This window comes from Cynocephalus volans, chromosome 7 (assembly GCF_027409185.1).
Source record: "Cynocephalus volans isolate mCynVol1 chromosome 7, mCynVol1.pri, whole genome shotgun sequence".
Classification (NCBI taxonomy): domain Eukaryota; kingdom Metazoa; phylum Chordata; class Mammalia; order Dermoptera; family Cynocephalidae; genus Cynocephalus; species Cynocephalus volans.
The window spans coordinates 133,981,557-134,007,207 of NC_084466.1; the positions used below are offsets into that span (position 1 = coordinate 133,981,557).

The following is a 25,651-nucleotide window of genomic DNA, read 5'->3' on the forward strand; positions in this document are numbered from 1 at the left end:
TGTATTGGTGTTTGCCCTCTCCTGCTGCACTTGGAACCCTGAGACTCCTATGTGAATGAGAGTGAGACAGTCTGCTGGAGGATAAAAGACTACATGTAAAAATGAGGGTTCTTAGACAACAGCCTTGCCCACTGCCAGACATGTGAGTGAGGCCACTCTAGATCAGCTGCCAGCTGATCTGCCAGCTGATCACAGACACATGAAAGAGCCCAGAGAGATCAGCTGAGCTACCCCAGAATTGCCCAGCTGACACTCACAATTTTGAGCTAAACAAAATGGTCATTGTTTTAAGCCACTAAGTTTTAAAGTAATTTATTATGCAGCAAAAGCTAACTGATACAGAGACAAAGTCTAGCCAGCCCTCTGAATATGTGGGTTCCATACCCACAGATTCAACCAATCATGGATCAAAAATATTTGAAAAGACAAAAGTGTCTATATTGAACATGTACAAACTTTGTTTTCTTGTCATTATTCCCTAAACAACACAGTATAATATATTTACATAGTGTTTACATTGTTTAGGTATTGTAAGTAGTCTAGAGATGATTTAAAGTATAAGGGAGGATATGCATTGATTACATGCAGATACTATGCCATTTCATATTGGAGACTTGAGCATCCATGCACTTTGGTATCTGAGGGAGGTCCAGGTATCAACCTCACAGGTACCAAGGAATGACTGTATTGGGAAATCAGTTAGGTGGTTACTGCAATAGTCTGGATGAAAACAGGAGGGCCTGTCCTACAGTGGTGACAAAAGAAATGAAAAGAAAGAATGTATTCAAGAGAGACTGCCAAGGTACAATGACCAGGCAACTGACTGGATGTGGCAGATGAGGGACATTAAGAGTCAAAAACGATGATCCTCGTGCTAAGGTATCTCTGAGAGGTGGAACCTGGACAAGAAATGAATGAAAGAGGAGTGCTATTTTGGCTACACTACACTTGAAGTAAACAGATTTGTAACAGGCAATTACAAACGAAGGTCAAGAACTTGAAGATTCAGGCTTGAGGGATAACTGGGATCATCTATGAATAAGGTAACAGATAAAATCATGAAAACTGTGAGAGTAGATGAGGCCAGTTAGCATACAAAGAAGAGACTGAGAATAGAACCATGGAGAATATTCAGGGTTTAAAAGAAAAAAAGCCAGTGAAACAATTTGTTAGAGATGCATAAGAAGCTTGGAGAGTGAAATGAAACACTTCAAGAAGGGGATAGTATTAATAAAATGTTTCAAAGAAACTAAAAGGAAGAAAGACTGAAATATAAAAATGTACGATTCTCACAGTATCTATATGAAGATTAATAAATCTAAATGGAAACTGAATTTAAAGTTCATACTCAGAGTGACTTGAGTAAATTCCTGCTTGGGTTAGCGTTGTTAGGGTTAGTGTGTTAACTACAAATGGCATAAACTCCAGTTAGACATATAAAATCACATTAGCTCCCCTTAGCCACTTTTCTGAAATAAGAGTTCCCAATAAAGAATAACTTTGCAGAATATCTCATTTTCTATGATATACTTTTTTTTTTTGGCAACTGGCTGGTACAGGGATCAAACCCTGGACCTTGGTGTTATCAGCACCATGCTCTAACCAACTGAGCTAACTAGCCAGTCCCTTCATCTTCTAGCTTCCAAGATTTTCTGTCATGAAAAATAAGGTGTAAGGGAATAGTAACAATGTACTCAGTCAGGTTTAGTAAGATGACATTGTCTCCTTAGAAATAATATACTTTCTGGACCAGCCGTGGCTCACTCGGGAGAGTGTGGTGCTGATAACACCAAGGCCATGGGTTCGGATACCATATAGGGATGGCCGGTTAGCTCACTGGCTAAGCGTGGTGCTGACAACACCAAGTCAAGGGTTAAGATCCCCTTACCAGTCATCTTTTTAAAAAAAGAAATAATATACTTTCCAATTCCCTCCATCATTAAAGAGCAATTCCTTTAAAAAAAGAGTTAATATTTATTAGGCAGTTAGAACCCAAATTTATTTATATAGTTAGCAATTAAATTTTGTTTAAGTGTCAAATCATGCTAATATATATTTTAAATAAAAATCAATTCAGGGGGAAGTAATGTATCTAAAAGCAGCAATCCTACACTTGGAGTTGGGAAAAATACATTATAGTACAATTTAGTGCTAACTCACTGTGACCCATGGAATAAAAATCTGTTCAAAAAAAGAGGTCCCAACTCATTAGCAAGGCAGGTAAGGTGATGCCTGATGGAGTCCTAAGTTCCCTTCCAGCCTTGTCCACTGCTATACTTCAGTAACTACCTCTCCCTTTTCCTCCATCTTCAGTGTCTCTTTCCACTGACTTTTCATTTTGACTCTAAAGACTACAGAGTGAGAGGTACTGTTTGAATGATTCTGCATTTACTCATAAATTACTTATTTTTGAAACACTATTAAATGTATTTCTAAAGGAACTATTTGGAAACTTTACTGGCTTATTTGGGGGAAGAGAGGAGGTCTGTGGATCTTGATATAGTAAATTTGATTGAAGTACTAATTTATTGAACTTTTTCTCTTCCTTTTCTTCTTGGCCTACCCATCCACCATAGCACAAAAATCCCTTTTCAGACATCAATAGAACCCTGGTTCATCTTCATTGGGATTCTGAATTATAGTGACAATATATGTATGTAAAACAACTTAGGTTACTAGTCCTACCTGCAATCACTTCATGTTTTAAATCCTGCTTCCTAATATTCATAAATCTTGAACAAACTGCTCATGAAAGGAACAATAAAAGAAAGGCGGATGTTATACTGGCCTAGATGTGTCAAGGTGAGTGTTTACGTCACACTGTTCTCACTATGTATACCTTGACATCTTTAAGCCCATGTAATGTCAGTAACACCAATTGAAGAGACTTGTATCAGATTCTTCAGTTCTAAGTGGTGCACTGCTGTCACCTCAGATTGAAAAGCAGCTCTGGTACAATGTCAGTTAGTTTGTACATCTTATCACAAAAGTTATTTGTCAAAAAGACACCTTTTAACACTTTCAAGGTCGACTGTGGTGTTTTTACTACTTTGCCATCAATAATGAATAATATATGGAAAAGTTACATGAGAAAATGACACAATCTATTTTGGTTTTTAAAAGTTGCTGTTCTGGGCTGGCCCCATGGCTCACTTGGGAGAGTGCTGTGCTGGTAGCGCCCCCCGAGGCTCCAGGTTCTGATCCTATATAGGCATGGCCGGTGCGCTCACTGGCTGAGTGTGGTGCAGACAACACAGTGCCGAGGGTTGCGATCCCCTTACCGGTCAAAAAAAAAAAAAGTTGCTGTTCTACTTTTTAAGACAAGTGAACAGATAATGATGTAGGGGGAGAGGGGAGAGAGGGAGTGAGGAAGAGGAACAGGTAAAGGGTCATGAAAATCGACTATAATGTATATTGAGAAGTTAAAAAAAAAAAGTTGCTGTTCTAACCTCAATAGTGTCAATAGTAAATAATGTAGTACAACAGTAAAGAAAATGTGTAACTGTAAAGCCACAATTAGAGAAGTTGTCAAATTGTGATATTAAGATTTAAGGAATAAATATTATATTAGGATGTTTCACGTACACACAAAAATAGCAGATGCTAAATTTTATCTGCTGTTTACCAGGGTGCAAAGTCCAAGTTAGTGACAATAGTGGAAATATTCTGATTATGAAAATAAAGCTTATCCTGATTTGTTTCAAATATTATTTTCCTGTATCCATTTTTAACCCTATTTTTAAAAATTTTAATCACACAATCAAACGTCTGAAGCTATTCATTAGAATATAAAAAACAATGTATTAACTATTAAAAATCTTTTAATCACTTAAATTTCTGTAGTTTAAAATTTATCCAAACACTGTTATGTACATACCTCTTCTGTGCAGCTACCTGAGAACTGTATTAAAAAGGAGAAAATAAAAAATCTTAGAATTTCAAATAAGTTCAAAACTACTACAGTTTTGGGGGGGCAAGTTTCAAGATTAGCTTTGTTGGACACTGTATAATTAGAAGGTGCTTAATTTAAACAAAATATAATTGCTAACTGTATTTATAAGTCAGTTTGGTTCTAACTGCCTAATAAATAACTGTTAATTATCCTTATGTAAAGGAATTGCTCTTTAATGATAGAAGGAATAGGGAAGTATATTACATCTGGGGAGACAATGTCATCTTTATATTGTTTAACTATAAAAACATTAGGAAGAGGCAAAATATTCTTTGCACTCACCCCCTTATGAAGTTAAATCCGTGTGCACAGACCAAGAGGTTTCCATAGGCATCGACTTTCAAAAGATTTCCATATAGTGTGTCAAAGACAAGTCCCCTATGTGAAAATGAACATATTATTGATAATGCAAAGGAATACAGGTAATAATTTTATGTAGTACTACTCAATCACCATGAACTAAGATTATCTAATTCAAGCTTTGCAGCAACTCAAATATAATCTTAGAGGCTAAAAGTGAGTGAGTAAAATCTTAAAAACTAATCCCAGAGCAACTAAAAAATATTTACTCCGTCCAGATAGATAAATCATCACAATTGTTTACTGTAAGGAGTATGAGCTTAATCAAAAAAGGTGTTAACTTTAATTCCTCTTAATACAGCAGGTGCCACTCGAAAGCAGAGTCTTGTCCTTGGACAACTGAGATGTCCTATTTTCCTCTATTAGATGTTGTATGTGGGATACATATGATAGCATCTCAAATAAACATCATCTTTCTTAATCTTAAATCTTCCCTATCAAATCCAGAAATGCAAACTTCCAAGATGCCTCTGACTACCAAGTTAAGTGTATTAACAAAACACGTAACTGCTTTCCAATGGCCAAAGGTAGAACTATCTATGACTACTGCACATCAATTTTAATAATCCCTTTTCTTACCCACAAGTGGAACTTCTTCAATAGTAATAAACTGAACTCAATTCAAGAACACAAAAGATCTGGTGTATATGAAAAGTTCATGGCATTTTTAGAATCAATACCAACCAAAAACAACAAAGAATTATTTGATTTTTTTGGTGGGGGGTGGGGGGGTGGAGTCAGGGATAAATTTGAAATTCCTAATTTTGGGGGTAGAGGAAGTGGTCTTAATCCAAAAATATCTTGAAAAATTACCTGGTAGGGAATGTAGAATCATAAGCAAAGCTGAGCAGCTCCTGAGGGTAGCCAATAGAAACTAATCTCTCCACAGTAAGCTCAAAGCCAAGGGACTCATACTCCGGGGACTTGTATACTGCATAAAGAGAAGGTTCTCGTTAGTCAGGATAAAGAACAGCAAATTAAAACAAAACTCATTAAAAATGAATGAGTTTCTACTCTTTCCCCATTCCTCCCTCCTCCTAAATCTACCATTTTTTTTATTTACCCTCAAACACAATGTTCTATACTACTCCAAGTAATTAAAGAACTCTATTATTAGTCTGTGGAAATAGGTCATATTACAACAGAAGCAGCAGCAACAAGATGAATTGTCAAACACTTTAGAATAGTTCCTTCATTCTTATGAAAACTATTCCAAATATTTTTTTTCCTTTATCTATTCTTTCATTCCCATAGTCTAAAGGCAAAAAAAACTAATATGCACAGCTGTGATATTAACCATGAGAATATGAGTAAACAGAAAACTAGGTAGGTAAGAGAGGTCTATACATGCTGAAGGCTGCACTGATGTGAATAACTGACACAGGAATCCTTCAAAATGAGTTTTTATAAAAAAAGTCTATTTTTAGAATTACCATTTGGCTTGGTAGTTCCTTTATATTCCTTCTCTAATCAACATATTTGTTCTACTTGTCAGATTAACTTGTTTTCTTATGAGCCCTATCGATGTTATTAGCCATCAAAATTGCATTTTAAAGTTATTTCTGCAAACCAACCATAAAAAGGCATGTCTGAGACAATTAGGGAAACCTGAATGTGAACTTGGAATTAGACATGAAAAAATTATGACTCATTTTTAAAACGTGATTATGGCAGGATGGGTACAGGCAAATGTGTATAAGAAAAATATATCTCTCATCCGCCAAAGGAGCATACTGAGTTTGCTACAGGTCAAATAACATGGATTTCAGATTATGGGGGTTTCTCTCTACCTCTGTATATGTCTGAAATTTTTTAGAGTTATCACTGCAGATGAGCATAAAGAAAATGTTACTTCTTTAAATAGGTGTCTTCCAAATGAAATATTTAGGTAAGCATACTTTTCTTCCGTCTCTAGGAGTGTGTAATCCGTATTAAACAAAACAAAAAACACCTGCCAGCTTGCTAAGTGCCAAATGAGGCAAAAATATCCATCCTATTCTTGTAGTTTCATAATAACACAACTATTTTATTATATTATTATAGATCTTCCTTGTATTAACACCTTCAGCTTACAGCTCAAACTGATTTTTCATTGCAATTAATCTACCTATCCAAATTAGTACTAATATTTTAATGAATACAAGTCAATTTCCCTTTCCAAAATCAATCGTTTAGAATATTTCTGGAAATACATAAAACGAACCAGTAATACTGGTTGCCTCCAAAGAAGGGAACTGAGTGACTAAGAGGAAGGAAGACTTTCATGTACTTTCTGTACCTTTAAAATTTTTAACATATTAATTATGTATTTATTTTTTTAATTAAATTGAAATTTTAAAAAAGAAAGCTGGACTTTCAAAATCCTTTAATAAACATTTGTGAGATTTAAAAAACAGAAGCCTAAAACTTTTAAGGTCCTTTAGGAGATGTCTGAGTCTCATTTCATTAGAACAATGCCAAAAGAAGCCGTCTGTTTCTTTTGTTGTCTTGGGGGTAATAGTAATTTAATGCTAATACTAATCCTGGCTAACATTTTCAGAACTGGCTATATATCTTTCCTCCCCTCAACTCTTGCCTTACGCCCCCACCCAAAAGAAAAAAAAAAAAAACTTGTTACAGCCTTAATTGTGGAATTCCTAAATCTGTATGATGCACACTGAGGTAAAGGAAGTGTTACATATTCACACACACGGAGTAAGAGCTGGTGTACCATCATAAAACCAGTACAGCATGGTGCCTACTGATGTAAACTTGAGTTATGTTGAGAATATAAAATAACAATTCCCACTTTTCCCCCTCTCCCTGTCCCAAGTTCCCATCCCAAATGCAAGTAAATCTCATTTTAACAAAATTTCCATAAAACAAAAATTATTTCTCAATCCTAACCAAAGCCCTACTTATTTCAAACAATATTCAATGAAATAAAATTCCAGTACAGCTAAGTAATTTGGGTCTACTGACATTCATTCTTATAGGATTTGGCCCATATAAAATGTTTTCAATTAATTTTTCAGAAGGATAATTTGTTGGCTATGCCTTAAGAATGGGAGACAAAAAATAAACCTTAATTGCCCCACCCAGGCTCACCCCTAAATCAGCATTTTTCCCTAAAGAATTAGATAATTAATAAAGCAATAAAATAATTGGTAATTCAAATCTATGTCTATGAGACAATTTGGATTGAAGCTCAAATTAATTTATTCAGATATTTTAGTAAAAAAAAAATTACAGTGGGAAAAATCTCAAATCCCCACTTTGCCAGCACAAATACTAGAATAGCAGAAAATAAAACACTATACATTTGCCATTGTATTTATTCACAGGGCAGAACTTCCCAAGTGTTCAACTGAGGTGACGTTCTAGAAATTCCACCTATACAAATAAATACTTTAAACTTCCTCTCTCAGTGAGTACAGGGTATTTCCTAAAAATATGATATATCTTCCCCATTTGCTGTAACCTAAAGTTATAAAAATTAGATAAAGCCAGAATTTACGTCTCTCTGAGTCTCATCCAAAGCTCTTTGTGGTGAGGTATACTACCCCCCACTGCTAAAAATGAATTTGCAGATTACACAGGCCATCAAAACTTAAGCTCGGGTATGGAAACACACTACTTCTTCCACCAATTTCTTTCAACGAGTCCAAAATAAATTGCTCTAGTCACAGGTGGGAATGGATTTAGCAAAGGAGAGTCCATGTTCCACTTTGACAACACTATTTCATCAAGTTCTATATTAATCAGTAAGATCTACAAGCTATTGACATTTTCTCATAAGCTTCCCGGATAATCATTTCAGCAACACTAAATCCCAGGTCATTAAATCATCTACTAGAGAACTATACACTACAACCATGTCTGAAGCAGCAGCACTGCACCTGCACAGAGCATGAACTTAGGTGTTTTATTCTAAGTGTCCCTCAGGAAGAAACATATTTGTTCCGACCCGGTGGTAAAAATTCCTGAAGCTTATTAAGTACCACCATTCCTTAAAAAATAAAAATAAAATAACAAAAAAAGCAAAATTCCTTTATAAATCATCCAAGCCCTTCAAAGCCAACCTCAGATTTGTAGGGAACCATATATAATCACCTTGGACTATAGAGCTCTATGCCTCTCCACAGCTGCGAAGACTCTAATTTCAATTTCTCTCACAAAACTGTGGCAAGTAAATAATGCACAGCTTCAAGCTCAACTTTTATAGCTGACTTTCTCTGGTTCAAAAACCCAGCCAAGAGCTTCAGAGTAAACACAACCTCACACATTAACTGCTTATTTTTTTCCTCCAAGAAGGTCCTCAGGCCTACCCCCAACTTATCCAATATCCAAAGACAAAGAAAGAAGTTATTTTAAGGGCCAGAGTCCAAAAAAGAGGACTGCTTCAGCCACTAGGACAGCACACAGTGTTCTCAGATTACATAACTAGACTATAAAGAGAACAACCAAAGCTTTGAAAGTTGAATCTACAGAGAATATTTCAAGATATTATTTACTCCATAATCTGCAAGGAAAAAAACAGTTCTTCAAAAAATAAACTGCATGTTGTGGGGATGAAAGTTGTAGGCTCTGATTTGAGTAGATGCTACTAATACAAGATAGAACCTATGTTAGAGGAGAAGGTCCCTTTGGAACGAGCCAAAAACTTTCTGTGGGGAAGTTTGGAATTCTCATGCACTTTTTACCTTTGCCACCAAGACACACTGTGTAGTAGTTTATAGCTTTTAGAAAAATAAAGGGCAAACCTCCACAGAGGTTCCAGCCTAGCAGAGTGCTGCTGCCAAAATGAGAACTCACATGAGGCAGATGCAGATGCAGTGTGTATCACTCCAGTCTTGAAGGAGTTACACTGGCTCTCCTGTTAAAAAACAAACAAAGCAACAAAACAAAACAAAACAAAAACAAAAACAAAAGCTGGTTTTAAAACTGTTGTGATGGGCTGGAACACAGAGACACCATTTGGAAATTGGTACACAGGAGTTACTGCTGCCCTCCTATTTAGAAGCCTCTGACCATCACTAAAATCAGCCTAATTGGCTATAACAAAACAAGGGTATTGAAGACAAGCCTAAATATTGTGTATTATTTACACTTCTGGAACCCTGAATCTGGAATAGAAGCCAAGTCTAATCCTGAAATGTTAAGTCAAAAGACAGACAAAAATAATTTGTCTTGGTTTATTTTCTCTAGTACATTTCAGGTTAATATGATAGAAATTGAATGAGGCTGGTAAATGGTATTTAAAATTAAACTATGGCTAGTGAAACAGCCTGAATAAATAATATAAAAACAAACCAAAGCAGTTACACAATACTTTCAAGTACCCATTTAAGCTAAGTCTATGTCTACCTATCCACTTCTCCATTCTTCCAACACCTAAATTTGTCATCTTGATATATACTAGAACCAACTGCATGCAGCTAAAAATCTAACTAGATGTCGAAATTTGGAATGGAAGGAAATTTTTTCTTTTGATTTTCTCAGAGGATATCTGCCCTCAGTAAGCAGTTACAATACTCTACTTCATAAAGTTAAAAGAAACTACGTAGTCTAGTAAAATATTGAGTTGAAGCATACATCTTTTAAACATACTGACCTTCTTAAGATATGCATTATGTTTAACTTTATAGGGAGTCATTTTCCCCAGAGACGTTTAGGTTTTTGAAAACGTGGTTGGACTCCTCCAACTCCTGGATTTTTTGTGAAAAGTAGATGGTACTTGATAGAAGAGCAGAAATGATCAAATGTAGAATGTCTAAAAGTCCTAAACACATTACAACTGGGAAAAACCACCACCAACAGTGGTTTTTAACTAAGAACAAAAATGCAACCCAACCCCTCAAGAATAGTTATTTGCTTTTATGCTATAAATGTGATCAACAACAACATTCCCTATTTAGTTATTAGGCTACACTATTTCAGGTCTCTGGGACTATATCTAGAAAAGGTAATAATGCACATTTTTCATTGAGAAAATTTTAAATAAAATCTTTCCATTTTTCACATGAACAGATACCAGAGTGCTTTTTCCATTTCTCAAAACTATTTGAAAACCCTAACACAATAACATGGACGAAGGCCAAACATTTTATCTCTAACCCAAGAGATCACAAATGACCTAAGAAAGATATTAAAAGTATCTTAAAACTATCTCAATCTTAATTTTCTTTTTTTCTTTTTCTTTTTTTTTTTAATTTTATTTTTTTTATTTTGTTTGTCGTTTTTTCGTGACCGGCACTCAGCCAGTGAGTGCACTGGTCATTCTTATATAGGATCCGAACCCGCGGCGGGAGCGTCGCCGCGCTCCCAGCGCAGCACTCTACCGAGTGCGCCACGGGCTCGGCCCTTAATTTTCTTAAAATAAAAAAGCTAGATGTTTTAGGAACATAAAACAAACTCCCAAATGGTTAATTATATAAACAAGTAAATAAGTGGAGTTTGAAAGACTGCCAATTTCAGTTCATTGCAAAGGCAAAATTAAACGGTAACAAAGAGATTTATTTGTTTAAAACATACTAAGAATATCAAAAGAATATTTATTTTAAAATAAAGTGAAAAAAAATTACCTAACAAAATTTTCTCAATCTGAGAACCTGTACACGTACTAGGAACTTTGTATCTTCAGTACTGTTTTCAATCTTAGACAGAAAAACTGAAAATTACTGAAATAACTTTAAAAAAAAAATTTATTATACATACATCTGGGGTAGGTACAGTGTTGATTTTCAATAATTGTGTACAATGTGTGAAAATAACTTTTTAAAATCCTCTTTAGCCGAAGGAGCTGCTTGTAATTAAAAAATTAGAAATACCTAATTTTTTTTTTCTGAAAATAAAAACAGATTAGATACCTACTGTGTACCAGGTACTAGATGCTGAGAACAAAAAAAGAACTCAAAGTCTTTGCCCTAAAGGAGCTCATAGCTCATAGTGCACTATGGGATATACAATTAGGTATTTATCATAAGTTTTAGAAGATCAACAACATAATGTGACTAAAAAGGTATACAGGGTCAGAAAAGTAGCCAACTAACTCAGCCCAGGAAGTCTTCTTAAAAACTATGAATGATTTGTTCAGGCTTATCCAGATAACTCATTTTTATAACCAGTATCTCAAGATACTATAAAATAGTTTACCTGACAAACTTTCTAAGATTAAGATTCAGCTAATACGTTCCAAACACCTGTGTCAGAGTCAGGCAAGTGAATTACCGTGTGAAGAGGGATGAGGGAGCAGGTCTTGCCTAGAGGAGGAAGTAGCTACTCAACTGCAGATGGCGTTCCCGTGGACATGAGAGCCCTACGTTGCCAACTGTGTGATAACAGCCAACCTACATTTTTACCTGTAATCTCCCGATTTTAAAATACTGACCCAATTAAACAAACAAACACTCTCTGAGTCAAACTATGGTCTATGGGTCTGAGTTGTATCCATCAGCCAATCTGACTTTAGGTCAGATTCCACGTAAGTCATCCCATTTAATGGAAATGTTTTCACTATCTTCTTCAAAGAATCTTGAAGTAAACAGAATTTAGGTACTTAATAAATTGGAAATCCAGATGGAAATAAATTCATTCATTAATAATCACAATGTATCCTCGTTAATGTTGTTATTGTATTCATCCTAAAGACAAATTGATGGATTTAAAAAAACAAAACAAAACAGGAAATAAAAGAACCTTTATGTAGTCACTTGATTTGGTCCCTGTAATGCTATTCCAATTGTAATCATCTGAATCTGATTCCTTCACTTTACTGTCAAAACCAAACAAGGAATCACAACATCTTCATGATCTGCTTAAGTAACCAACTGTTAGTGTTCCCTCACCCAGCAGGTTTTATTCATAAGGTTTAACCTAAATCTTTGCTACACAGCCTGATTCCATTATCATTAGTCCTTTAGTCAGTGGCTGACAGAGTTTGGATGTGTCGTCCCCTCTAAAACTCATGTGAAAATTTGATCCCCAATGTGGCAGTGTTGGAAACTGATTGAGTCATGGGGGCAGATCCTTCATGAATGGATTAATGCTCTCCCTGGGGGAGGGGGGATTAATGAGTGAGTTCTCGCTCTATTAATTCCCGTGAAAACTGGTTGTTTAAGAAGAACCTGGTATCTCCTCTCTCTCTCTTGCTTCCTCTGGCCATGTGCTCTGCTTGTACCTGCCTCTTTCCACCATGAGTAGAAGCAGCCTGAGGCCTGTGCCAGATGCAGCTGTCCCAGAATCATAAGCCAAATAAACCTCTTTCCTTTATAAATTACCCAGTCCCAGGTGTTTTTGTTACAGTAACACTAAACTGACTAATACAGTGGCCATTATTCTCATGATAAAACAAACATCCAGAGAATGTATTGGCAGAAAAGAGATAATGAATCAAAGGTAGTTATTATGTCAGAACTATTTTGAAAGCAAGTTTAGCCATGTTTAAAACAGCCTGTGACACAGAAAAAAAGATTCATCTTAATAACTTTATCGATTATGATACAACTGATACTATTACATGACATTTATTCACAAATATGAACACTTTTATGATTGACAATGGAAAGTAAAAATCATAAACATTAGTACTAATTGAATATTTCTATCGCCATGTAATACAGAAGATAAAACTGAGTTTTATTAAGGAATCTTTTTAATTTCCTAATGATCTAGAAACAAACCACATATTATTGCAATTCAGAGAGATTAATTTAACATTAGTGAAAACTTTACTGGAATACAGAGTTGACATAAAGGGAATCAAAGCTTGGAAATTAACTGTGGACTCACATATATAACAAGACTGCCTAAAAGTAATATATGAGGGTATTTCAAAAAGTTCATGGAAAGATTTGTATTATCTTTCAATTCTATTTTCCATGAACTTTCTGAAGTACACACACACACACACACACACACACGAATATATATGTATACCCTTAAAATATGTAATACATTTTATATGTAATAATATTTTATACGTAATATAAACATAGAATAAGTCTTTAAGGTATTAACCTCAATTAATACAATGGACTTTCATCCACAAGTAAGATAATACACTGGGGTATTATTTCTTTTTAAATTCTTTCCTAACATGGAGGGACCACCTCAAAAGCATTGCTTCGTTGTAGAAATAATACTTTATTTCCAGAGGGAGGTAGTGAAGAAATCCTGAGGCTTAGGAAAAAGAAAAGCTAAAATAATAAAGACTATAAAATCTCAAATAGAAATGAAAAGACTAAAAGATCTTAGAATTTAAATACTTCCTTTTAAAAAAATTACTGGCATTTTGTCAGTGTCCTCTACCTGATTTTTTAATTTAATTTTATCAAGGATATTTTTAATTATACCCACAAAAGTAGAGTATTAAATAAGCTGCTTTAAATCCATCACCCAAGCTTTAACAATTAATAATCACTATTTGAAATTCGTATTTCATCTATTCTCCCTAATTTTTTCTCATCCAAATTTTATTGAATCAGAAAATTTAAAAATTGACCTTTTGCAAAATATTTTAAATAGCACAAGTGTACATGAAGTGTCATGTATAGCATATACAGAATTATTTTATTAAATAGTTCAGGTGATTCTTTACTGCTAAAATATCCTCCCTATTTAGAGGCTCCTGTAATACTGGAATAGTATTTCATCAGCACTAAGATACAATAAGAGCCTTCCAAATTAAGGATTGCTCAGAAATATTTTAACCATACCACTGTCAATATTATAGTCTTCATGAGAAAACCAGTTCTCCCAACAACACTAATCTTTTGGTATGACAGTACTGGTTTAGTATTATCACATATTAATGTTCTTAGGAAATCAGAGTAACACACAGTTGATGTGCTAGGCCTGAAAAAAAAAAAAAAAACAGCACAAACATGCAAGAAAAATTTTAAATTAGGAATGAAACCAAAAATAGCTTTGGGATGTCTATATGTACAAGAATGAAACTAGACCCCTATCCCTCACCATATAGGAAAATCAACTCAAAATAAAGACTTAAATATAAGATGTGAAACTATAAAACTCCTAGAAGAAAACACATGGGAAATACTTTAGGATGCAGGACTGGGCAAAGACTTTATGAATAAGAACTCGAAAGCAAAGGCAACAAAAGAAAAAAATAAAAAGCTTCTATACAGCAAAGAAATCAACAGAGCGAAAAGATAACCTACAGAATGGGAGAAAATATCTGCAAACTATGCATCTGACAAGGGATTAATATCCACAAGATACAAGGAACTCAGTAGTAAAAAAACAAATATTCCAAATAAAAAATGAGCAAAAGAGCTGAATGGTCTCAAAAGAAGACAAACAAATGGCCAACCAGTATATGAAAAAATGCTCAACATCACTAATCATCAGAGAAATGCAAATCAAAACTACACTGAGATATCATCTCATTCCAGTTAGAATGGCTATTATCAAAAAGTCAGAAAATAATAAATACTGGTGAGGATGTGGAGAAAGCGGAACTCTTATACACTGTCGGTAGGATTTTAAATTAGTACATTAAATTAGTACAGCCATTATGGAAAAGAGTATGGAGGTTTCTCAAACAACTACATATAGAACTACATATGATCCAGCAGTCTCACTACCAGGCATATAGCCAAAGAAATGGAAATCATGTCAAAGGGATACCTGTACTCCCATGTTTACCGCAGTTCTAGTTACAATAGCCAAGATATGGAACCAACCTATATGCCCATCAATGGACAACTGGATAAAAAAAATGTGGTATACAGACACATGGAATACTACTCAGCCATAGAAAGGAATGAAATTCTGCCATTCACAGCAGCATGTGTGAGCCTGGGGGAAATTATGCTAAATGAAATAAACCAGCACAGAAAGAGAAATATTGTATGTTCTCATAAGTGGGAGCTAAAAAAAAAGAAATCAATTAATAAACAAGCAAACAAGCAAGTTGAACTTTCAGAAGGAGAGGAAATATGGATACTAGAGGCGGGGAAGGGGCAAGGGCAATAGTGAGAGGTTGGTTAATGGACACAAAACAGCTAGATAGGAAAAATAAGTTCTATTGTTGTGTAGTTAAGCTAGGGACCTATAATTAACAATAATTTACTGCATGTTATCAAATGGCTAGAAGAGAGGAGATCGAATGGACTCATCATAAAGAAATTATTAAGTTTAGTTATGATGAATGTGCTAATTACCCTGATGTGATAATCACACATTGTATACATGTACTGAAATACAACTCTGTACTCCATAAATATGTATAATCAATATGTTTCAATTTTTTTAAATGAAAAAAAAACAACTAATAAAGACAAGTATTTTTACCTAGAATCACTGGATTTATTCCAAAACAAGTTGTCTCTCTCTAAAAGACAACTATCTCTAAACAACAGAAACAAAAACCCAATTCTGAAATAAAAACAAACTATTGTGAGATGTGACTTACAAAATAATGCCTATTATTATTTGTCATTCCTAATGACAGAACTTACTCATCCAAATGAGCCTTCACCCATTCAAAACAACCACTCCCGAAAGTTCATGAAAAAATAGAAGTAGAAGATAATATGAATCTTTCTGTGGAGTTCTTGGAGTCCTCTTATATACTTATTCCAATGTTGCAATCACTACTCAAAACAAATTTGAAATTCTTATTTCAAAATTATCAACAGAGGATGAATTTAATTGTGGGGGGGGAGTCATTCAGAGTAGCTAGTGAATAAATGGGGAAATCAAGTTGGGTTAAAAGGTATGACTACTTAAAACAATCAGGTAGGTTTTCTTTCGGGTTTATAAGCTGTCTCTGAAAATAATTCCATAAGAATTCCTAAAATTTCAAAGAAATGACAGTGATGTTGGAAGAAGTTTTCCTTAGTAAGAGGATTATATAAAGGATGATATCTATTTGGAAGTATATTTTCTTTTTTTTTTTTTTTTTTTTTTTTGTGACCGGTAAGGGGATCGCAACCCTTGGCTTGGTGTCGTCTGCACTGCGCTCAGCCAGTGAGTGCACGGGCCATCCCTATATAGGATCCGAACCCACGGCAGGAGCGCTGCTGTGCTCCCAGCACCGCACTCTCCCGAGTGAGCCACGGGGTCGACCCTGGAAGTATATTTTCTTATGGGCTTTCTTTTATTAAAACATCAGTCTTTTGACCCATTGTCTTTCTCTTTTTTTTTTGGTGGCTGGCCAGTACAAGGATCAAATCCCTGGACCTTGGTGTTATCAGCACCACACTCTAACCAACTGAGCTAACTGGCCAGCCCTACATGTTTAATTTTGCAAATCACCTCAAATCCCTTTTGGAAAAAATGGTAAAGTATAAATCCTACATAAAAGTAGTCTTTATAGTCTATTAATATGAGAGTACTTCGAAAAGTTCATGGAAGGATTCGTTTTATCTTTTAATTCTATTTTTCCATGAACTTTTTGAAGTACCTGTGTAGTTTATTGCTTTCTAGCCAAAACTATAAGTAATGAACCTTCCAGCTATGCAAACCCATTCACCAAAGACCCTATGAAGTTGTTTATCTTAATTTAATAATTAATACAACTCAATGAATCCAGTATAAAATTACCACTTTTCATCTTCACAACTCTCCTTTAGGGATTGGGTCATCATAATATATTCTGATTAGACTTTTATTGTGTTTGGGTTTATGAGGGTGTTTTCTAATTTGTTTCTACTTATTTGTGTTTGGGTTTATGAGGGTGTTTTCTAATTTGTTTCTATTTATAATTTTATTAATCAACAATTACCTAGTTTATTTCTCTTTGGGAAGGGATCATCTTTTTGGAGAGAGGTTTTTTTTCTTCTTTTTATCTGTTACCTTGGTTTCTCTGCTCACTCAGCTTATCTTATTCTATTCTGTTTAGGGGGGATGGGGGGAGGGCTAGGAAATAGTTCAAAAGCTCTTTTAAGAAAAAAAGATCACCAAGAGGGATAATTAATGAGTTTTATAGTCAAACTATACCTATTTTTATGTTCCTTTAATCTTTAATTGTATACTTTTGATACGTTCACAATCTGATATACCCCTCAAGAATAAATCAGGCGATTAAACAAACAAACAAAAAGAATAAATCAGAAGATATACAGAGGTACTTCAAAATATTCATGGAAAGATTCATATTATTTTTTTATTCTATTTTTCCCATGAACTTTTTGAAGCACCTTCATATACAGGTTGATAACTTCCGCTGACTTGGAGGTGCTCACTCCCTTACAAATTTCTTGCACATAGATAATCTGTTGGAGGCCTGTGGGGTAAGGTAATGTGCAAGTTTTATTTTCCAAGTTGTGAGGAGGATGCCTTGAGTATTGTCTCATGGCTTGGAACAATGAGAATTTCTCTGGCCTTTTTGATGAAAGTTATCTTCCTTGGTTTGTACCAAAGATTTTTCAACAAATACCCTCCTTTCAGAGACCTCCTGTCACAGTAAGAATTTCAAACAGAGACAACCAGTTTACACACTATCCACAGTAAGTTCAACTCAGATACTGTTCCATATTAATTCAATTCCTCACTATTGCAAAGAGTCTCATCTTTCTTTAAGAAGAAATGATGAACTATAGACACAAAACTTTATATTTTCATTGGTTTATTTTTTTAAAAAGTGCTCTCCTAACATACAAGGATACCTCAAAAAGTTCATGGGAAAATACTAGAAGATAATATGAACCTTTCCATGAACTTTTTGAAGTACCCTCAAATACAGTGAATTGATTTTTGACAAGGGTGCCAAGACTATTCAGCAAGGAAAGGATAGTATTTTCAACAAATGGTACTAGGAAAACTGTAGTTGTATATCCAACATGCAAAAGAGTGGACACTGGACCCTAACCTTACACCATTTACAAAAATTAACTCAAAATAGTTCAAAGACCTAACGTAAAAGCTAAAACTATAAAACTCTTAGAAGAAAACATAGCAGAATATCTTTACTATATTGGATTTGGCAATGACTTCTTGGCTATAAAAGCAAATATACAAAAGAAAAAGAAAAAATAGGTAAATTGGACTTGAAAATTAAAAACTTCTGTGCATCAAAAGACACTATCAAGAGTGAAAAGACACCCCACAGAATGAGAAACAATATTTGCAAATCATATATTTGATAAGGGATTAATATCCAGAATATTTAAAGAGGTCCTACAATTCCATAACAGCAGCAAAAAAACAAACACCACAATTCAAAAAATAGACATTTCTCCAAAGAAGAAATACAAATAACCAAGTAAGCACATGAAAAGATGCTCAACATCACTAGCCATTAGGGAAAGGTAAATCAAAACACCATAATAAGATACCATTTCACACCCATTAGGATGACTACCATCAAAACAAACAAACAAAAAAACCCAGAAAATAACAAGTGTTGCCAAGGATGTGGAGAAACTGGAATCCTCATGCATTGGTGGTGGGAGTGTAAGATGTTATAGCCTCTGTGGAAAACATTTTAGCAGTTCCTCTAAAAGCTAAACATAGATTTACTATATGATCAATCCAGCAATTCCATTCCTGGGCATATACTCAGAAGAACTGAAAGCAATAACTCAAACAAATACTTTGTACACCGGTGTTCATAGCAACCTTATTCACAACAAGCCAAAAGATGAAAACAATCTAAATAACCACCACCAACAGATGAATGAATAAACAAAATGTAGTTTATCCCCACAATAGAATATTATTCAGCCTTAAATAGGAATTAAATTCCGATACATACGATATGGACGATCCTTAAAAACATTATGCTAAGAAAAATAAGCCAGACACAAAAACAAATATGAGTCCACTTTTACGAAATATCTATAACAGGCAAATTCACAGAGATAGAAAGTACATTAGTAGTTACTAGGGGCTAGGAGAGGAGGGAATGGGGAATTATTGCTTAATGAGTATAAAGTTTCTGTTTGGGATGATGAAAAAGTTCTGGAAATGGATAGTGATGAACATTGCACAACACTGTGAATGTGCTTAATGCCACTGAATTGTAGAATTAAAAATGGTAAATTTTATGTTATGTATATTTTACCACAAAAAGAAAAAGAAAAAAAGTGCTCAGACTTGCTTGTGATGTCTATAGTGACAGTACATTGATACTGCATAATATTTCTTACATTAGATTGTTTTTCTCACCCTTTAAATGTCTTTAATGCCAGTAAGTTTGGAGAGAATATAAAATTGCTAACAGAAACATGGTAAGTGCCCGGGACCCTACTCCAAGTAAACACACCATGCAAAAAATGTTTATTTAAATGTCATGTGAGTTGAGTCCATTCCAATAACAATAAGTCACGACCAGAGTACATCTACTATGTATGAGAGGATAGTGATCAAAGGTCCTGAGATTCTTCTGCTAGTAGCAGGATAACCTCTGATTTACCAACACCCAGAGCTAGTTTCTCTTAATTTCTTCCCTAGTACTTTTAATATCTTTATTCTGTCATCCCTCCCCACACTTTCTTTAGCTTTATTAATGTAATGTGCTTAGGTGTGGGATAATTGGACTTCATCCCCAGTGACTAATGATAAAGCCCAGAAAGGAGGAGAGGACAGAAAAATTCAAAAGGGAGGGGTCTAAAATGTATTTTCAATCCACTCCAAGATTTTTTAATTGGAAAAAAATTGCAAAATTTAATTTTAGAATTCTAACAACCCTTAAAATAGAATATTTATATAGTAATCTTGAGGTTTCATTCCCTTAATATTATTCCTAGAACTTAAGCAAAAGAAAAACTGTAAACTATCTATATGCTAAGGATGAAGATTACAATTCAAATGCAGCAGATGCATTTTTGCCTTAGGCAGGAATTTCATTTTTGGAAAAAAATGAAGGATGATTTTTCTTCTGGGCTTTTGTCTTTTATTGATATCTCACCTAGAGGTTATTGGATAATTTGTTTCTCTGAAAGCTAAGAGCAGCTTGAGAAATGGAAACTGACCTGGGTTTAAATTCCAGCTACGAATTTTAATAATCAATTGCTAGCTATTGATGGGTTTTAGGACACGTTACCCCAAAATATGGCACCTTGCCAGTTGAGAAAACAGAAGCAGGAAGGTCACTCACCTTTCTCCCTTCTCCCCCAAAGGATGCCCTCTTTATACCTGGAGGAAAGGAACATCCTTATCTCTGAGGACACAGGGACACAGAGAAGAATCTGAACAAACAGACCTTGCTAAGTTCCTGCAAGTTTATTACCATTAAAGCATACTCCCCTCCTTTTTGTCCAATCATACTTCTTCACAGTTATCCACTTCTTCATTAATCCTAGCATTAAAAATATCCATTTCTTCGAGTCTTCATTTTCTTATGAAGGCTCCCATGTCCCATAAAACTTAAATAAATTTGTATGCTTTTCTTTTGCTAATCTGTCTTTTGTTATTATAAGGGCCTTAGCCACAAATCTAAGATGGGAGGGGAAGATATTTCTCTCCCCCTACACTACATATAAGTCATTTTACCTTTTGACTTGGTGGGCTTATTTGTAAAATATTGCTAGTATCCCTACTTCAAGGAGCTGTTATGAGGATTAAAAGGTACACTGTACATAAAGTACATTTCCTAGTACTTGCTTAATAAATGTTCGGTCTCGTCCTCCTGAAAATTTCTCAGAGAAATAGGAGGGACTGAACACTAGCCACAGTATCCATTTTGTTCTGGAAAGGTAACAGAAATAAGGAGTCTATTACTGGATTTATTGAAATGGCTCAGAAACTCAAGGTGTCGAAGCTGGAAAAAAATTGGAACGTACCTCCTCTGAACCTAAAATTCACAAGAGGGCCAAACAACCACCACCACACTACCACTACCAAACAAACACAAACCAAACCTCCTCACTGAAAAAAAGAAAAATCAAGATGATTTCTCAAATGAACCAATTTAGAAATAATTCATTTTCATAATCCTAAACCAAGAGTCACTCTGTATTTGTGAAAGGTTTAAATAAACATTAACAATCCACTCTCCCCACAATACATTGCTCTACCTTCCCTTGGGGTTAAGACTTCTGGAAATTTAACAACTCTACATGTATAATTCTTGTTAAATCTGTGGAACTTACCACATTTAAGTCTTTCATGCAACTGTAAAAGTCAACTATTTCCTTCTACCTAAAAGAGTTCTTACTGTTTCAAAAAAGCAAATAACTACCCTTACACCTATTAGAAGCACATCGATGATGACTCTGTCATAAAGGAACATTTTTCAATTTAAATAAGAACCTGAAATCTATTTCCTTCAGCACAATACTGCTACGAAATAACCCTTCACAGAAGCAATGCTTTACAAGGGAACTTCAAAAAGTTCGTGGAAAAATAGAATTGAAAGATAATACGAATCTTTCCATGAACTTTTTGAAGACCCCTACTATTTCCATGGAAACATGCTCTGATGCCAAAATACCTTGTCATTAAAATCTGCTCAGTAAAAAACTTTACCTTTCTATTAAGTTCATGATCATTTGCAATACTTAAAAAAAAAATTCAAAAGCAAAAAAAGAGTGTTTAAACATTCCACTGCCACCTGCCTAGCATTCCAGGTTTTCCCACAATTGTAAGGGTGTAAATGAGGTCAAAATTGATACTTTTCTCCTTACTCCTTAGGTTTTTCCCTTACAGCTCAAATTCAATATATTAATATGTTACTTCAAATAGTTTGTGGAAAAATAGAATTAAAAGATAATATGAATCTACCCATGAACTTTTTGAAATAGTTTGATACCTCTTACTTTTGTATCATCAGAGGAAGAGAATTAATTTTATTGCACTAATCACTGTTTTGTTTTTGTTTATTTTTAATTATACATATCTGTGGGGCACAGTGTTGTTTCAATACATGCATATCTATCACCTAAACATTTATCTTTGCTTTGTGGTGATTATGGTCAATATCATCTTTTCTAGCTATTTAAAAATATACAGTATAATAGAACACCAGAACTTATTCTTCCCGACTGTGACTTTGTATAAATTAATCCACCTCTTCCCCCTGTCCTCTCCCCTCTTCCCTTCACAGCTCTGGTAACCATTATTCTACTCTTTATTTCTGTGAGAAACACCTTTTTTTTTTTTTTTTTGATTCCACATATGAGTGAGTTCATGTGGTATTTGTCTTTCTGTGCCCGGCTTACTCCACTCAACATGATCGTTTTCAGTTCCATCCATGTTGCTACAAATGATGGGATTTCATTTTTTAGCTGAATAGTGTTTGATTGTGTATATATATATATGGATACCTCAAAGAGTTCGTGGAAAGATTTGTATTTATCTTTTATTTCCATTTTCCATGAACTTTCTGAAGTATCCTCATACTGCACTAATCATTTTTTATACAACATTTCATTTAAATCTTATACTACAAGTTTATCCCTACCACACTCCACTTTTTTTTTTTTTTTTTTTTTTTAGTTAAATGAAAAAACAGAGACACAGGGAGGAGGTTAAGTAACATGCTGGTGGCCAAGAGCTAGTACAAGGCAGAGCTGATCTAAACCCAGGTCTATCACACTCTGAGGTTTTGTCCTCCAACCACATAGCCTCTAGGGTAAGGATAAAAATAAGACTAGACCTAAACTCAGAGTGTATGAGACTCATCCAAAATAGAAAGAGGATTATCTTGGCTTTTTAAAAAAATCACTTCTTAGACTAAGATTACTCTCACTGAATATATGCTGGCTAGCAATTTGCTTCTTAAAGAAAACACATTTTGCAGATTAGCAGTATCAGATGGTGAGTTCTAACCATGAGGAGGTGATATTAAGTACTTTATGTCACTCATTTACTCAGAAAAGAATTTCTCATTTGAAACCTCAGAAATAGATTTCTGGGTATAATATAAAACTAAGAAACAGAATACCAAGAGTAATGGAAACCTTAAATCTGTTTATGCCTATTTGCCACCTGAAAAATGAACAAACACTAAACACCCTGAAAAATGCCAATTCCTTGTTTTCTATTTTCACTATACTACCCATTGTTAATAATAATAAATTCAGTGATATAACATTTCTTAGCAGTCCTCTATGCAAATAAGACCAAAAAAACAAAATTTGCAAATACTATAGATTGGTCCCTTCATTCTATGGAGAGGTAGTAGTTAGGTTAAAGACAACTTTCTTGTAGGATGCATAGTTAGCAAAAATTTTCTCCCACTCTGCAGGCTGTTGTTTCACTCTGTTGATTGTTTCCTTTGCTGTGCAGAAGTTTTTTAGTTTGATATAGTCCTATTGGTGTACTTTTTCTTTTGCTGCTTGTGCTTTTGGGCTCATGTTCAAAAAGTCTGTGCCCAGACCTAGTTCCTGAAGTGTTTCACCTATATTTCCCTTAGTATATCCATAATATTCAAGGAACTCAAGCAATTACACAGTGAAAAAACAAATAACCTGATTAAAAAATGGGCAAAAGAGCTGAATAGACATTTTTCAAAGGAAGACATACAAATGGCCAACAGGTATATGAAAAAATGCTCAACATCACTAGTCATCAGGGAAATGCAAATTAAAACTACACTGAGATACCACCTCACCCTAGTTAGAATGGCTATAATCAAAAAGACAGTGAATAACAAATGCTGGCGAGGGTGTGGAGAGAAGGGAACTCTCCTGCACTGTTGGTGGGACTGTAAATTAGTACAACCAATATGGAAAACTGTATGGAGGTTTCTCAAACAACTACAGATAGAGTTTCCATATGATGCAGCAATCTCACTTCTGGGTATATACCCAGAGGAATGGAAATGATCGTGTTGAAGGGATTCTTGCACTCCCATGTTCATTGCAGCCAAGACATGGAACCAACCTAAATGTCCATTGATGGATGACTGAATAAGGAAACTGTGGTATATATACACCATGGAATACTGCTCTGCCATAAAAAAGAATGAAATTCTCCCATTTGCAACAACATGGATTGAGCCTGGAGAAACTTATGTTGAGTGAAATAAGCAAAGCACAGAGGGTTAAATACCAAATGTACTTACTCATATGTGGGAGCTAAGAGAGAAAGGAAGAAAAGAAAGGCCACAGTGGTGTGTGGGACTTGCTGAGGGAGAGAACATACCTTGTGATACAAAGTGGAGTGGCGGGGGAAAGGGTGGTGGAGAGAGGTTGGGGATAATTGGGTGGGGGACACAGGGTAGAAACGCAATTTGTGGTAATGGGCATGCTGCCAGTATGAATCTGGCCTTCACATCTTGGGTGTGAGGAGTGACAACCAGCTTTGTATCTCATGAATATTCATAACCAATTAAAAAAATTATACTCTATGTAATACTCTCTTTTTAATATCAAGTAACTTTGTACATTTATAAAAAGTATTTTAAAACAATATTTGTTTTTTAACAATTTTTGAATAGATGTAATAGAAAATATTAGAATGTAATTAAAATCAGTAAGATGGAATTATTAACAAAATGAATAGTAATAAATATTACTGTTTAATTGAAAAAAACTGAAAACAAAAAAAAAAACCTTTCTTGCTGTCTCCAAGCCCAAAGATGCAAAGTCTGGGGTCCAGACAGGAACTACACTAGTGCAACTTAATAAAATACGAACCTGGAGCACTTAGGTCTAGTTTAAGGGAAAAATAAGTCTCAAAAAAGGGAAAAGAAAGACATATCTGTAGAGGAAGCCAAAATGCAAAGGACTAGATCCCTGATATAACTCAAGTGCAAAGAATGTTGCTAACATACTTTTGGTAAGAGATGAATTGTAAATAAACCTTATAGGCACTTTTTACATAAAACACAGTCCACTCTTGGCCAGTGGAAAAGCTAAAATATCTGATTCAGTATTGTGGAATATACTATAAAGCATATGTACTTCACAGGGCCTGGTTTTCCAAAGCCTTGCAGTTTCAAATATTGACCCTGCGGAGGACTGGAAAATTTCCTCAGACTATAAGTCTCTGGTGTAAGATAAAGATTTGTGCCACAGCAAGCTTGCTGGCTCAAGGACAGACTAGTTACTGATTGTTATGTAAAGATACTGAGAAACTGCTGTAAGAAGGAATGTTTGCTAAGATCAAGCTTTTGTTGATAGCTTTACTGGAATGTCATCTGGCTTGTTTCACTAAAGTTACCAGCCTATATTGTTAAACTATAACCCCACCTATGTCTCTTCCTATAACTTCCTGGTCTGGAAAATAAATGTAGGAAGAGAACCCCAATTCGCGGTTAATTTCCGGAGGAAGGGATGCCTCTCCCTGGAGGGAGCGTTCCCAGGGAAGTTAACTACTTCAGGGCTTCTCACTGCTCAGAAGAGATGGGCTTTGAATAATCCTTTGTATCTCTGTCACCCAAGGGAAGTGGGGTGACAAATCCATGGCAGGGGGAAGCAACACAAAACAGCACAGTATTAGCTAGAT

The 25,651-nt window shown here is 34.9% G+C and overlaps 1 protein-coding gene across 5 annotated transcripts in view; it reads right to left on the bottom strand.

Annotated features, from left to right (window-relative positions):
- NT5C2 (5'-nucleotidase, cytosolic II) overlaps window positions 1–25,651 on the bottom strand; it is a 106,144-nt gene that overhangs the window by 11,990 nt on the left and 68,503 nt on the right. For 3 of the 5 annotated variants that reach the window (XM_063101788.1, XM_063101790.1, XM_063101791.1), the window contains 3 exons: window positions 5,126–5,243; window positions 4,235–4,330; window positions 3,878–3,901 (listed from right to left, as the gene is read on the bottom strand). In XM_063101788.1, the coding sequence (XP_062957858.1) occupies window positions 3,878–3,901; window positions 4,235–4,330; window positions 5,126–5,243 (238 nt within the window). Of the gene's footprint in view, window positions 1–3,877; window positions 3,902–4,234; window positions 4,331–5,125; window positions 5,244–9,106; window positions 9,168–25,651 lie in introns of all 5 variants that reach the window. The other 2 variants (XM_063101794.1, XM_063101789.1) reach the window with 2 other exon arrangements.